This window comes from Acanthisitta chloris, unplaced genomic scaffold (assembly GCF_000695815.1).
Source record: "Acanthisitta chloris isolate BGI_N310 unplaced genomic scaffold, ASM69581v1 scaffold17275, whole genome shotgun sequence".
Lineage (NCBI taxonomy): Eukaryota > Metazoa > Chordata > Aves > Passeriformes > Acanthisittidae > Acanthisitta > Acanthisitta chloris.
This window is the reverse complement of record NW_008674438.1, coordinates 1-16379: the sequence shown is the minus strand read 5'-3', so window position 1 is coordinate 16379 and position 16379 is coordinate 1. Positions and strand designations below refer to the sequence as shown.

At 44.4% G+C, this 16379-nt stretch overlaps 1 protein-coding gene across 1 annotated transcript in view; it reads right to left on the bottom strand.

Annotated features, from left to right (window-relative positions):
* ZC3H7B (zinc finger CCCH-type containing 7B) overlaps positions 1 to 10762 on the bottom strand; it is a 35985-nt gene extending 25223 nt beyond the window's left edge. The window contains exons 1-7 of the mRNA XM_009075354.1: positions 10710 to 10762; positions 8588 to 8621; positions 8010 to 8207; positions 6972 to 7130; positions 4418 to 4503; positions 2977 to 3028; positions 1573 to 1615 (exon numbers count right to left, since the gene is read on the bottom strand). Of these exons, the coding sequence (XP_009073602.1) occupies positions 1573 to 1615; positions 2977 to 3028; positions 4418 to 4503; positions 6972 to 7130; positions 8010 to 8207; positions 8588 to 8621; positions 10710 to 10762 (625 nt within the window). The remainder of the gene's footprint in view (positions 1 to 1572; positions 1616 to 2976; positions 3029 to 4417; positions 4504 to 6971; positions 7131 to 8009; positions 8208 to 8587; positions 8622 to 10709) is intronic.
* Between the last annotated feature and the right edge of the window lie 5617 nt (positions 10763 to 16379).

Genomic DNA, 16379 nt, shown 5'->3' with positions numbered 1-16379 from the left:
CCATCCACTGACCTTACTCACCAGCCATGACACCCAGTTCTCATGCACTCTCTTTCCAGAAAGCTCATGCACCTCCTGCATTCACCTAACATTTGCTCCATCTTAAAAAACTAAAACAGCTTTCTTTGATGAGCAGCTCAGAGGCACACACACACTGGCTGATTTCTGCAACTGCCAGGACAGTAAGCCCCAGGTATTTTTATAAACTCAAGGAGGGTCTTGTTCATATGCTCCCACCAACCAAGTCCCCCATCCAGTAGCTTTTCTGGCTATACATCTGCCTGTCCCAGAGGGGCAAGTGCAGAGCTTTGAAAAGCCATTTCTGGCTCCACTTCCCAAAACAGCAGTAGTTCCCCAGTGCATTAGCTGGCCATACTAAGCCAGATTTGAGCCACGATCTCTGCATGACAGGGCTAAGTTAATCAGATTACTTCAAGCAAAGCACAGAGGAAAGCGCTTCAAGAGTTAGCATCTTAAAAAAAACCAACAAAACAACAACAAAGAAAAACAACCCTTGCTAGAAACCCTTTGAAACTCTCCAGGTACCCAGCACCCACAGCCCTCCTGGTGGCACACCACTCTCAGGGCAATGGGGTAGGAGGTAATTTCAGTGTTTTTGAAGAGTTCCTAGCAGTAAAGGTTTTGTCTGCCTGAACTGCAGCAAAGCTGGCATGCTGCTTTTACACCAAATCCTGATTAGATAAAGAGCTTACTGGATGCAGTCACCCTTTACTCTGTAGTAGGAGTCCAGTTCATTTTAGCACAGCAAGATAGTGTGAAACACTCTCCTTAATTCACAGAACTGGGTCTGAGTACCACACAGCTACTGTATCAGCTACTGAACTGGCATTCAACAGAGAATTAACATGTTATTTAAAGCACCCTAATAATGAAATTAGTTTCTTTCTATAAAAAGAGCCATTGCTACTTGCACTGGTAAGTCCTCACACTTAGCCTCACACACACAGCTACCTTTCAAAAGAACAAAGATTGATGTGCTCAGAGGCACAAGTTCAATGCTCCAGCATACAACAAGGGGCAATGCACACAGCAAGCCTTTCTACAGGGGCAGAGTTAAGGTTTGTTTCCCAGCATAAGCAAAGGAACCCTGTTAGCCCTCCCTCCTGTTCCTCCTGGGTGCCTAACCACAAACTAGGCTCTCACTGGGTCCTTCCCAACTCCTTTTGTTTTCAATTCCTCCACCTCAATGTCTTGGAGGACCATATGCACTCAGTTGCCTACAGCCTTAACTTCACTTTATCTGGACTGTTTTGTCTGGGAGCAGAATTTCAGAAGCTTTGCCAAGTGCAGCTTTAAGAAAGCACAGCTAGAGAGATCTGTGTACCTCACCAGACCCTATTAATCCTCAGATGTGTCTCTCCCTGGGCCTGGACAGAAAGTTTTTCTGCAGAAAAAACACTCTTGCTTTCCACCACCTTTTCCTCCTCCTAGTTACCAAAGCCAGGAGTGTACAGAAGAGACATAAATGCAGGCAATGAACTTCTCAGGCCTACCAGCCTGGTCACATACCTTACTGAAGCCACAAAAATCTGAGAAGAGACATATCTTTACCTGTTTCAATGTCATCTATTGAACCCAATCCATTGGAAGTAGTCTGCAAGGAGGATGTAGGAAAGGGGAGAGAAAAATATCATGAGAAATTAATCTTTAAACAGGTATTTACACTTCACAGATGAGACTCTTTACTACTCCTAAATGCATCTGACCCTTTCTTTTCCTTTAAGGTCTCTTTTAGTGCAAGAACAGTAAACCCAATGAACTTTAAGAGGCTACTCATCCAAGGAACCTACTAATTTTTACCTCTGGCAGTGGATAAACTCTTTTGCTGCAAAGGAATACCATCCCTGCACAATATCCAACAGTGTGAGCAAATCCATACAGAGAATAGGGTTTTTCATGTGTGGATGAGAACGCTGTGTCCCAAGCCCCAGGACACATCGATCAGTCAGCTCACAGCACGGGAGATCCGATTAGCCTGATCTTACACAACCTTCCTTTTCTTAGTTCGCATATTTTGCAATCTAAAAACCACAGACTTTTACAGAAAACTCAAAACAGGAAAATGTTTCCGCCAAGACAGCTGCTGACTTGGAGGTCCAGGCAAGGAATAAACTGAACTCATGTTTTACAGAAACATAAACAGAGGTAAGTAGGTGTGGCCTTTAGCTTAAGCTTTAAAAGGCACACGCAAAGCATTAGTCTTGAGATATTGCATCAACTACAGCAGTTTTTGCACTATTATAATTTCTTGCAAAGGGAAAGGTTTTCAAACTAAAAACTAGGCACAACTATTACAGAAAGCTGACTGGCCTTCCTAGGGAGATGTGAAGGCAAGTCACTGAACAGTGAGAGGTAAACTAATTATTCCATCTTGTTGTACAGAATGACAATGTTTACAGTTTTATTGTTTGATTGCTTTGAGGAGTAGTGTGAAGTACCAAACAGCAAGTTGTGTTTGTGTTTTTTTGCCCGGGGTAGAACAAGGAAATGAGCGATTTGTTATATTTTACCTTGGTATTTGTACAGTGCCCTGCCCACCTGGATCTTCCAGATGACAGCACAATACAAAGAATACATAAACTGTGTCTGTACCTTGCTCAGTACATCACAGAATTTAATTCTGTATGTTTCTTCTGCACTTTCTGACTTTCACTTAGTATTGCTGTTAACTATGTAAAAACTTGAACACTAAAATCTATTTAAAATACAAAAGGAAGCAAACGTTCACAGTAACAGAAAAATAACCAACTGCAGTGATCTAATTACTGACATCAAAAACATTGTCACGACCTATTTTCAAAGAAATTAATTTCCTTGGCAATATTCCTTAAAAGCAGAAAACACTAATTAATACAATTCAATCCTAAAAGACAGAAATTTGCATGCAAAGAAAACTGCAAAGCATTCTAGTAGTACAATCCATAAACAGTAACAACCACCGGATGCAAACTCTACCTGGTTTGACAAATTGATTGGCGTGCCATTACTGAGTAGTGAGAATGTTTCCCTGCAAGGAAGAGAGAGGTCTTAGAGCAGAGCCAGCCCATGAATGCTCACAAACTAGGTAAAGCTGAGTTACAATACAGTTTCCTCCCAGGCACTGCCCATAAATAAAAGCCACCCCAAATGGCTACCCCACTGTGACACAAGGCTGCACACTTCTGAACACTGAAAAGGGACATATATTTGTGCTGGACACCTCAGATTATCCAAGACCCCATCAGGAAGGAAAGAATTTCCCTGAGGCACAGAAGGTTTTGGCTTTGCATTAAGAAATTACTACTTCAGGAAGGCATTACAGCACTGCAATGAAAGCTGGAAGTCAACACAAGACATCACAAAGTGTTATCACAATACTGATCACTAAATTTCAAATAATAAAAAGCAGTTTGGAGGTTTTAATTTTTACATTTCAAACATACAGGTGGCTTAAGCCCATCTGTAACATGAGTAACATGACAGCAGCAAAAAGGTGGCAAGGCCAACACAGTGAACAGCTACGAAAAAGTATTTCTGCATAAAACTTGCCTTTCTTTGAGACAGAATCATTTGGGAGTGTTGAGAGCTGCTACAATATTTTTTGGTGTAAGTGAATCACATGTGAAGTTTGTTGGGGAGAGGATGAAGATGCTACAGCCAGATTTAGCCCAAAAACTCTCTGCAAACTGGATGTCCACCAGCTGCTCCACTGCATACTGCCAAGGTGCCCCTCTGGAGGTGGAACACACCACCGCCTATGGGGCCGAGGATGCAAATGCAAATGGAAGCCTCCACCATATGCTAATGTTCCCTGCTCCTGAGAAGAAAATCCATGATCAAGGCAGCTTTATGGAAGAGTGCTAGCAGTGGCCTGACGCCCTCTAGCTCCATCCCAGGGTACACATTTAAACACCTACAGTACTCCAGTTACAAAGCATCACTTCCTTGTGGAGCCAGGTGGTGTCAATTAGCTGGACCCACCACTCGGTTTTTGCTGCCTTCTTTCCTAGCAGCTGACCAGATGTGTACCCATTGTTGTCCCAAACCACAGGCCTTTCCCCCACCACAAAGAAGTTGTATGCCTAGATACAGGGCAGGAGCCCTTCATGATCCATCACACTACAAAACCAGCCATGCCTCCAATGCAGCAGAGCTTCCCACTTTTCTCATCCCACAACAGGGAGAGGACTGTGATGCAAAACCTCCTTTGGGATGGGGCCACATCGACCTCTCCTGCAACGAACACAGGATCAAGGCAAAGTGAGTCAGAAGGTCAGGACAATGAGGATAGAGAGTAGCCTGCCAGAAGTATTGCATTGTAGTGTATATTTGTCTATATAACAGCAGAGCAGCACCTACCACCTTTGCAAAAGTAAATCTGCACAAGCTAAAGGATAGCCTCTAAGAAAAAAGAAGCCATACCTGAGGTCTTTTGTATGCTTTTCGAACCCTCAGTCCCAGCTTCTGGGCAAGCTCCTGTCCCAGTTGTGTGACGCTTTCATCCTGGGGATGAAACCATTGACAGGACACTGTCAGTTTTGCCTTTGTGGCACACAGAATGAAATAAAGAGGAATGCAGTTATGCACACTGGGCTGTGCCAAGAAGTCTCACTTGTAGACAGCAGCAGGTGGACAATTCCCAGAGCAGCCCTAGGAGAGTCCAGGCAGACCTCAGCAGTCCTGTCATTCAGTCCTGACAAGATGATGCAGTTGCACCAGGAGCTCTGCCCTACACTCATTTGATGCTGCAGAGAATCAGAATCAAATATCTGCTTCCAACAAAGCACCCACTCTGCAGAAATAGGGTTCATGAGTCCTCCTGGCAAGACAGCTGGAGGAGCTGCCAAGGCTGGCTGCTGGGGGCTGCCACACCTTCCGCAAGGTCTCCATGCCTGGGAAGGAGCCTGTATGTCTCCCTCTCTGCCAGCCACAGAGTTAATAATCAGTTTTGATATGCAGAGAGTATTCACTAGCCTGTTTGGCCTGTTTGTTCATTTTTAAAGCTGTAACCAAGTCTCAGTTTCCAACTTACTACCTACAAGGCATTTTCACCATCTCCAGCTCTGGCTAAACTGCCTCAGCTTAGTCAAGCAGATCCTTCAGTTTTCCCTGTTGTGTGCCATTTACCATCCTCCGTGCCCAGTGCCCATGCCCACTCACACACCACTGTGGGCTTTCTGCCCAGACTAACAACCTGCCACAACTTTCTTCACTTATTTATCACCAGCAGCTGTTTCCTTCTGCCTTCCTCTCTCTCCCTGTTTGTGAAACTATTGGAGTACTTTAACAGTTTCTTCAAAAGAAGAAAAAGTTATCTGCCCAACCTATTGTGATATCTCTCAGTGTTCCAATATTTCCTCCCTCATCTCCAACCTTGAAGCTTCTCTCTACTTGCCATGCTGGTCTTTCGAATCTCCTTCGCCCTGCAGGTTCAATTCAATCCCTTTCAACACTTGACAAGTCTCCGGTTCTTCCAGACCATGGTATTGGTAACTTTTGCCTTCAATTTGCCATTTTGTGATTGTACTCACTTCCCCTACACCCTCAACATTACTCTTGTCACCCTCTTCTCTGAACTCTGTGAAGATACCATCTACCTTGTCCATTTCCTCCTCTAAAACACCCCATGCCATGTGGTTTGACCACAACAAAGTTCTCAGCAATTACAGCAATTCAAGCTAGAAGTACACGTGTGCTCCAGAGGGTAACGGGAACAAAGTGAGATGATAGATAGCATGACTTGCCTTTGATGCAGAGAAGGCCTGTGATTTCTGTTAATCAGATAAGGCAATGGGGTATGTTAATTTACAAGACTGAATTGTTTTGAAGAGGGAATGCAGATCGCTCAATATGGAGTTTGTTAGGCTGAACTTTCCTGCCACAGAGAAATCTGATAAAGTGTCTGTAGACCACGATGATTGCAATGACAGTAATAGGAGCTATGTAAGAATATGGTTAAAAACAATTAAGTGTTTCAACTGCAATGTGAAATATAGCCAAATATGGCTTTACACAAACACATGCATTCAATGGCTTTGTTAATAAAAGGGTTTATTTAAAAAACAATTCTTTGGGACTCCCAAACACAATACCTTTAGTATGTTTTTGTCACTCTGTTCTGCCAAGTCAAAGAAACTAGAATTTACAAGCTATATAAAAGGAATAACTAACTGCTAACAGGACTTTCAAAGAACACTTCTGAAAATAATAAAGGAAAGTTAACTTCTGCTGAGGTAGATGCACTTTTCTTGTAATAGCATTACTGTGACAGATCAGAACCAATTCTAGCAAAGACAACCAGTGCTCACTAGAATCCATGTAATCACAGTCTGGTTTCTGGTTCAGTACTTGATGTAAAAGGACACTCAACAAAAGCATTATCAGAAAAATATTTAAGGCCTAGTATATGCAGATAGTCCTCTCTGGATGCAAAAATTTACACACCCATGAACATAAAAATAACTAAGACACGTGATGTCAAGGACACCATTGCATGTTCCTCAAGAAATAAACAGATTTTTCAGCTTGCCTTAGCAATTCGTAAGTAAACCATGATGCATTTTTATCTAAAACAGGAAAACCATACACATTTTCCTTCCAGAGCTCCAGTTCCCATTTGTGCCATGCTCCGAGTCACTCCCATTAGAGGCACAAAAGCAGCCAATTAAAACATTCTCATGGCCTTAGTTTACATTTTATTAGGCTGGGTTTTGCCCTTCACAAATAGGCCACAGGACCTGCTGTCACTAACTGGTGTCTCTGGCTGGCACTACCTGTAAAGAGTGACTTGGACTGAAGAAACATGAGAGGACAAACATCTTTGAGTCAGAGAGACAGAATTCCTGGGAAGTATGTTCTCAGGAACAGCCAACCTTCCTCTTCCACTATCCTCAGGCCTTGCACTAGGCATGCTGCAGAGAGGAAGGTTCTGAGCCACAAAAACCAAAATGAGTTGTATGTCAAAAACTTACATGTGGGAGGGACAGTAAGCATCGGCTATTGCACTCATATGCTTCTTTGTGTCTTCCAAGCTCATTTAAGCAGCGAGCTTTCCGGAACAGCGCTCGGATGTTCTCCTTGTCCAGACTTAAAGCCTTCTCGCTGTCTTCCAGTGCCTTCTCATACAATCCCTGCATGGAAGAGACCACCTCGAGTCAGCTGAAGCACAGCAGACTAACTCCTCCTTCGTTGTGAATGCAAACATTCTATCTCTCAGCAGAAAATATGAATATAAATGGCAGTTAGAAGTACATATACCACCTTGTGCACAGACCAGTGTACAAACACACCTGCATTAATAGAACATTTTGTGAAGTCTTGCAAAACTCAAAACACTTAAGTTAGAATGAGAACAACAGAATGACAGAATTAAGGCTGCTTGAGCAACTTTATCTTGTCTCTCCCTCAACCTTGGGCACATCATATTTGACAGGTTTTAATTATGTAACTGCTTGATAATTTTCCGTGGACTCAGCCTCATTACGAACAGGATGGACTTGCTCTCTGGGGTTGTGCCATAAAGGAAAGCTGCTATATGCCTTAGGAAAAGGGAAGCATGCAGCCTTTTAGACACTGAGTATTTCAGAATCCTTTTCCACGTGTGTGCTGAAAGTTCTATCAGGATCCAAAGCCTTCTTACTGCCTTCCAGTGCCTCACTTGAGGAGATAGGAGCCTCCAGAGCAACACTCAAACAGTATTCTAGAGAAATACTCACTCAATACTGAAAGATACTGAACTGTACTAACTCCTCAACAATACGAACCAGAACTGCACTGCCAGTAGCTTAGGCCTGGCCCCCTCTCCTTTCACATCCTTCCTTTGATCTCACAAGACACAGTGCAACAGTGGAGAGATACCAGAGTCTTCTGTGTGTCATTGTCTCCTCCAGTAATTGAACAGGGAGCAGAAAAAAACAGCTAAAACCCCTCCTGACATCTTTTCCAACTGCACCACACTGCAACCATGATGTCCTCTCTAGCTCCTGGGGATGACTTGGGAAGGCACTCACCATGGCAAAGTAGCAGGCAGCTCGATTGACATGTAGCTTGCAGAGGAGTTCCTTTGGGATGGTCACCTCGTCGGAGGCTGCGTAATCCGCTACATTCAGCCCTTCTACATACTGTACCAGTGAAAGCTTGAAATCCTTCTCTCTAAACAAATCATTGCCCTCTGCAAACAAGTTTCTCACCAGCTTCTGCAAAAAGGCCTGGGCAGCAGGGAGAGAACAGATGTGGATATTCAGAGACAGGAGAGACTTCCCAGTTTCCCATTCCTTTCCATATGTTTTGGCAAACTTCTTGCCCACTAAGATTCTCCTGCCTTCCCACCCCCCTGTAAAACATCAGGTTTTTGGTAGAGGAGAATAATTCAATGAAATCTCCATTCTTGTTGAACACTCAAGTGTCTTCCCCTTTTCCTGTAAGTTGTCATTGAACCTTAAAACTTTAAGGCACAGACAAATTGTGACAGACCACCCCATAAACTTCACTTTTGGTATGTGCAAATGTGCAAAACTAGTGGCTGTGCAACAGAACAAATCTTCCTAACCAGAGGGCTCTCAACTTCAGCAAACAAATTCTCCATTACCTCATAATCTTCTTGGCTTAGGGGTAAGGTGGACCTGAAAAAAGAAGAGGAAATACTCATACAACAGGCATCCACGCAAACAAGGGCTTTTGTCTATGGAGAAATCATCCTTCTGCTCCTGTGTTGATGATCTCAGTGAGTTACAGAAACATTTTATCACTTCAAAGGCAGCTGGGGCAAAGAGAATACAGTGAGGGAGCCTTATGCTCAGCAACAGTCACAGTGCCATCAAGTGATGTCAAGTGTCAGGTCTCCAAGGGACTTGAGACTAGAAGAATCTTATTCTCAGTTATTTTCTGTGCATGCATGATCCTCTGTAATGTGCCTTCAGACAGTCACCTAAAAACTCCCACCTTTGATAAAGTCCCACGAGAGATTGTCATGGAGAATACAGTCCTATTTTATGTGCATCTGGCTCTAATGAGAGGCACCACACAGGCACTCCAAGACCTCCTCAAATCCTTTGGAAGACAGGAGACATGCAGTAGTAAATGCAGTCACTTTCCTCTGCCTTAACCTACCACATGCCTTTAGACCTACCACACAAAAGGAAGGGAGAAAACAACATAGGTTCAGGAGGACGTTTAACTCTAACTCTCTTGGCCAAGGCTGTGCCACAGAACTGGCAGTGCTTGTGTGGATAACACCTACCCCACGACAGCACTGAGACTTAGGTGAAAGGTTCTGTTCTTCAGATTGGACCATCCTAGTCACCTAGGCTTAGTCCCCATATATTTATTTTTTCTCTTCAAGGAGAAATCAATAGGCTCTAGAGGAATTCTTAGCACCTTCCATAGCCTTTCTCACCTACATTGCATACATGACCTTACTGGCTACAGAACAAGCTTTTTTAAAATTTCATCTAATCATCATCTACTCCTTAAAATCAAGAACAAGAAATGTCATGACTTTCTAAGAAACATTCATGGTGCTTAAAAACTTGGACTACCTCTTGCGCATCAAAACAGAGTTGAAGATACACCCCAGAAACATGAACAACATCTTGTATTTCTGAATTATTTTCTTCTGAGGAATTTTGCACATTTTTATAAATGCTACCAAAATAAACCTTACAATTGCTTCTCTGAAGCTGGATTATCAGTCCCATTTAGTCTCAGACTGTGGTGTCAGTATCATGGCCACACTACAGGATATAAATTCAAAACAGAGTTGAAGATACACCCCAGAAACATGAACAACATCTTGTATTTCTGAATTATTTTCTTCTGAGGAATTTTGCACATTTTTATAAATGCTACCAAAATAAACCTTACAATTGCTTCTCTGAAGCTGGATTATCAGTCCCATTTAGTCTCAGACTGTGGTGTCAGTATCATGGCCACACTACAGGATATAAATATGTTACAAGGAAGGGGGTTTTCCTTCCCTACAGTAGAGGCACAGATTTCAGCCACAATAATTTCAGGACTCAAAGCAGACCTTAAAAAAACCCCAAACCAATCTGATTACAATCTTGCTACTTCCTTACTTACCATGGAACCTGGACCTGAGTGTGAGGCCTTTGCTAACTCAAACATTGGAGGGTAAAACCAGTACTGCATAAGAAAGTACTTGCACTTGTAACTACTACATAAGCAACCATTTCAAGCTCTAGAAGGCCACATGATATTCACAGAAGAGTGACCTGAGGCATCTACCAGGTTGGCAACTGTAAAAGACCCAGGTCATCTATTTCTCCTATAGGTACCATGTAGGGTACCTGCAAGTTATTTACCTTGCTTTCCCCACCTACAAATTAGAAACACTATCTCCCTTTCTAAGAAAGGTGGGATAACCTTGTTGAAAGAGCACTTTAAGATCTTCATCCCGAAGATGAAGTAGAAGGCCCAAGTACTATTAGCATTATGCTGACTATAAAGATCATCCTGCCACTGCAGTGGAGGCAAAAACCCAATGAAATTAAAATGACAGAATTTCAAGTTTAGGGAGCTGGCAGGGCAAGAAGTACTTCAAAAAAATAACAGTGAAAATCCTCAGAACAGTATCCCTTTCCCATGCAGCAAACCCAAAGCAGTGACTAGGAAGAACTCAGTTCCTGCAATCCTCAAGAGAGAGACAACGACCTCCAAATCCACAGGAAACACTGAGGCTGTCCACTTACTGAATGAACTGAAGTCCTTTCTCTATTTCTTGCTTTCTCTTCTGTCTCTCCATTATACTTGCTGCAGAGGAAGAAGAAAAAGAAACAGCACAAAATGAGTCATTTTAGGTCTTGCTGGCAATTAAACAGCACAGCATTTTGTTTGTGCCTGAATTTACTACTAACAAAATGTTCCAGACCAGACGCCCTGAACGCCGAAGCCCATGATTTATCCACACTGCAGATAGAGAACAGCAAGCGGCTCACTACCAACTATCTGCTTTTTCTCACTGACAGGATACATGGGCAAAGAGGAATTACTTCAATTTGAGCTCTCTAGTTAGGCTGCCAGTAAATAAAGCAATGGGAAACAACTGATACCATGACTGCCTTCTAGGAAAGGAAAAACAACCCACAACATTTTTCCTACACTGGCAGTCATTTCAGGAATTTGTGCTGAGACCCTCCCATCATAAGCAATTCTGACTGCTCCTTATCTGGGGAATGGATTGAAACTGATTTACTGCACAGCATATAAAATATATAAACATATATAATCTGCGTAAGGCATATGGAGGTACATCACAAAGAGAGACATGAAGGAAGGAGATGGAATTGATCACATCATCAACATAAAAGGACATTTAGTCAGGGACAAATATGGGCACAGTAAGTTGTCTGGGTTAGACCAAATCCAGTCTGCAAGCACACACAAATAAGCAGTATGATGGAGCCATTTTGGAGTTATGTCCTTTATCTCAGTTAAAATGGGCCTGAATCACACCATTACATACATGGGCTTCACCCCCTGCAGATTGCAAGCAAGTTTTGAAATGGCTCCTCTCTAACCTCTCCCCATGGTACACAGGTCTGCCACACAAGAAAAAATAATGAAGGGGAGAAAGGATGGCACTTTGTGGCAAAATAGACTTGCTGATGACAGCAGATTTCACATCAACCAACTGCAACCACAAATAATGCTCAGCATCTGAGGAATAGGAACTTGGGGACAAAGGCAGCAAGCACAGAAACAGAGATGAGATGAAGACACTGTGCCTTCCCAGCCTGGGACAGGCTCTGAAGAGACCACGAGAAAAAAACAAAGTAATTTCTCTACCTCTACACTACAACAACTTGGAAGAGCATTATCACCTACTCCTTTTTACATTAAGACCACCCCTATCATTCTAAGGTGTCTTGCAGTATCTACGGCACGTTCAGTCTGGAACAGGGTGAAGGGGCCTTTAAGGTATATAAAAATCAATCCTGACAACTCAGCAAGCCCTTATTGATCATGCTCTGTGCCATGCCAAATGTAGAATTGATACCTGCCCTTTACCCAAGAAGAAGAGCTGGGGGAAGGGCAAAAGGCAGGAGCAAGAGAAAGACGGGAAAGAAGTGGTAGCAGAAGGAAGCAAAAGCTTCAAAGTGACACTGTGAAGTTTTTAAGTCATCAGAGATTAAATTTGGGAGCAATCTGGATCAAGCAGCAGGTAGATTTTAAGTAGCTGCATTTGGAACAGGACGGGCAGTGCAGCAAGAAAGGAAAAGGCAACAGACAAGGTGAGTGATGACAAACGTCTCTACAAGGGCTTTTAACAGAAGCGCTGGAGAAGAGCTGGTATACTTCAGTACAACACCAACAGAAGGCCTGAAATGATTTATAAATAACCTGGATAATGAGAAATCAGGAATAAAGAAGGAAATTTAACAAGGAGACTCTGAGGTTAATATGATCACTAACACTACAGGTGGACAGGCTTCTCAAGAAGAAGAGACAAAGGAAATTCAACTGATATTTCCCCTTGTATGAAATTCTGCAAAGAGAGAGGAAGTAAGAAAGAACAGACAAGGGGAAGAGGAACAGAAGGAACCATTTCCACATAGACAGCAGTGAAAGATACAAAGGAGGACAGAGCAACCCCAGAGCACTGTAGAACCGCAAGGGCCATCAGAGACAAGAGTGGGGAAAAAGTCACTGCAGGAAATGACAAGAGATAAATTGGGGGGTAGAAGTGGAAGCAAAAGAGTCAAGTGGACCCTCACAAAGGCTCATGGGGAAAGGGCAGGGAGGAAGGAGGAATTTCTAGCATTCTGGTCCCTGAATACATTAAAAGGCTTGAAATGCTCCAAACAGCCTCACCTTAGACCCCCATCTATGCACACTCTGCCCATAGTCTAGGAGCTCCATCTCAGCTGAGGTCCTTGTCTGAGCTACACTGCAGGTGAACCTGTCCTCAGTACTCTCTCTGGAACAAACCTTGGACCTACACTGCAGGCAGCTTGTCTCCAGTCCTGTCTTTGGCAGCATCTTCTGCAGCTGTACTCACTGGGTGGACCCCAGACTTGATTCACCACCTCATCTTTGGGGCTGTTGATGGACCCCTGCTATCAGCATCTTGTTCTGCCTGCACTGTTCAGACATGATGGGACTGTACCCTAGGTAGTGAGGGCACTGTTGGTGGCTGTCATCACCTTTGGCTCCTCATTTGTCCTCCCTGGAGGAGAAGCCCTGGTCTTGCTGTTCCCTGACATGAGCCATGCTGGAGAGAACAAAAGCCAGGGAAGTGAAACATCAGCCCATGGATCTGATGAAAAGAGTAATTACTGGTGACTGTGGGGAGTGCAGTCAACACAGTCACCACAAAGTCAATGACTGCATTCCAAAATTGCTGTGGTACACCTTTACAATTGTGTATATCCACAAAACAGATCATCACCTTGAAAAGTTTCTGATATGCACAGTCTACTCCTGCTCCTGAACTCACCTTTTAAAACACTCCACGAGGAGTGAAGAAGAGATCAGTACCTGTTCTCATGGCTGCCCTGACCCCACTACTAAAACACGGTACACAGCAGGATGTGGGCATGTGTTACAATGAGAACTGGTTACTGTTGCTTGCCCACAGAGAAGGGAATTCAAACATAACTGACCCAAACCTGGACTGCAGCCAAAGGACAATAGGAGATGGCTCCCAAATACCTCTTTTCTAGAGTTTCTCAACTCTTCTCGCATGCTGGAGCTGCCCTTCAGTTTTTTTTCTCCTCACCACCATTGTCACTGCATCAAACACGCATATATCCATCCTTACTTCATGTGAATGGCTGACCAACCTACTGCATCTAAGTCCCACAATACACAACTACAGTTTGATCCTTGCTACCAAACCCTCATAAAAAGCACCCTCTGTGCCCTGCATACTGTTTACTCCCTGCAGTCCTACCCTCATCTTCCACAGTGACTCTTCTCCAACCCAAACCCCTTCATTGCCTTCTTCAGACATAAACCACAGGCCTAATTCCCCCTCCAGACTGTTGCTCCCTGATACTGCCCCACATTCCTCTCTTCTGGCAAGTGGGTGACCAGCTTCCTCTGCTGAAGTTCTGTCACACCTCCAGGCTTATGTCACAACTCTGCACGTCTCTTCATGGCAACACCCTCAAAACCCACATGCTGCTGCCCCAACACCTTCTTGCACACCTCTCAGGAACACCTTTCCCTTTCGACGCGACTCCATACACCTTCATCACAGGTCACAGACCCCTCCCCTGTCCCACCAGACCCATGGCTACTGGAGAATTCCATTCAGACTCCTCTTTTTGCTCCTCACACCTCGTCCCCCACCACCTCACCATCAAATTCAGTAACTTCTTTCTCCCCTCATCGTTCCAGCCTCTTCACCGTATTTTATTCTACCCTCAGACCAAGACATACACTTGTTATGGCAGCAAACCCAACACACAGTGAGCCAACCCTATGTGCAACACTTCAGTTCTGCTGCACACCATACCACAGCCACTGCATCATTAATTTTAAGCATAGAGCCTGCTTAGCTTTTGTTTTCTCAGTCTTTTCAATATTTTTAGAAGTACAGTGGAAAACATTTCATGAAGCATTATGTCTAAGTGTAATTTTTTTCCCCCCCACCAAAGCTGTCTGTCCAGGCTTGTCTACTCAAATCACCAGCAGAATTCAAATCAGGAGTATTTATATCCCCACTACAAAGCTCTTATCCTTTCAGTCTGGAGACATTTATGGTCTCTGGTCCAGCATCTAGAAAGAACTTTATTCACAGTTCATCAATGAGTTACAAACTATTTGCCAGACAAAAGAAAACTGCTACAGACTGGCAAAATGGTTTTCTTGCTTTCAGAAGGAAACATGAGCCAGTAAACAGGGTGACAGAATCACAAGCTGGGTAGGTATGCACTGTGAGACTCTGAGATGAACAGAAAGACTTGAATTTACCTTATCAAGCACGTGTGTTATTTGCAACCCTGGCAGAGCTGAATTTGGGCAAAGTTCTTCATACCGTGTTTCTGGGACAGCAATGAGTTCACACCTGACTGACTTCCAGGCTTTGACTGTAACATTTCAGCCAGAAATAAGTGCACCGAGATGCAAGTGGCAGGTTGTGGTGCTGAGACAGGAGCTCAGCCCCAGGCTGTGTGTGCTCTCCTCCGGGCAAAAGGCTCCAGGATGATGCGCTGGTTTGCAACATGGGAATCTTTCACTGGGTGCAGTTTTGCTACTTCAGCGGTGCAGCAGAAGAGGTAACTGGGCATACATCAAGCAAAGGACAAGCTGCAGAGCCTACTACAAACTTGGGCACCCACAGTTGCCATGGCCCACTCCCTGGGTTTGAATGCTTCTCACAGCCAACAGGTCTTGGGTTCCCACCACCATGCTGTGCCCACCAGGCCTAACAACCCTGTCCCTCCATGCACCAGCCACCCCAGGGTACTTCCATGGCCGCTGCCTCACATCCCATGAGCTGCAGTGAGTGTTTGCAGCCCAGAAAGCCAACCAAATCCTGGGCTGCATCCAAAGGAGTGTGGCCAGCAGGTCAAGGGAGGTCATTCTCCCCCCCTACTCTGCTCTTATGCTCTTATGACCCCACTTGGAATACTGCACACATTTCTGATGTCCCCAACACAAGAAGGACATGGAACTGTTGGAGCAAGTCCAGAGGAGGCCACAAAGTTGATAAGAGGACTGGAGCATCTCCCCTATGAAGACAGGCTGAGGAAGTTGGGGCTGTTCAGCCTGGAGAAGAGAAGGTTGCATGGAGACCTCATAGCAGCCTGTCAGTATCTGAAGGGGCTGCAAGGAAGCTGGAGAGGGACTCTCTGTTAGGAGCTTCAGTGACAGGACAAGGGATAATAGGTTCAAATTGAAAGAGGGGAAATTTAGGCTAAATAGTAGGAAAATGTTTTTTCCTGAGGGTGGTGAGACACTGGCACAGGTTGCCCAGGGAGGGAGTGGATGCCCCAACTCACAGCCAGGTTGGATGAAGCCTTGAGCAACCTGATCTAGTGAGGAGGTGTCCCTGCCCAGGGCAGGGGGTTGGTACTGGATGATCTCTAGGGTCCATTCCAAACCCTAAAATCCTATGATTCTATGATTCTATCAACCCAGCACTATCAGGGCAGCTGTCATTGGGGTGCCACCCAGCAACACCTCCAGCAAATCCAACAACCCCCCCACCCCTCACTGATAGGAAAACCAGTGACCATAAGCTTCCCTGGAGAGGGAATGGCCATGGGGGGCTAAAGCCTCGAGAGATCACCCTAACCCCCATCACTCCATTTTCCACTCCCTCCAGCCTTGAGCTCCACACATAATACCCCCATGTACCGCAGGCCACCCTTCCTCCTGTCCCGGCCCAGCAGCACAGCCAAGGAGCTCAG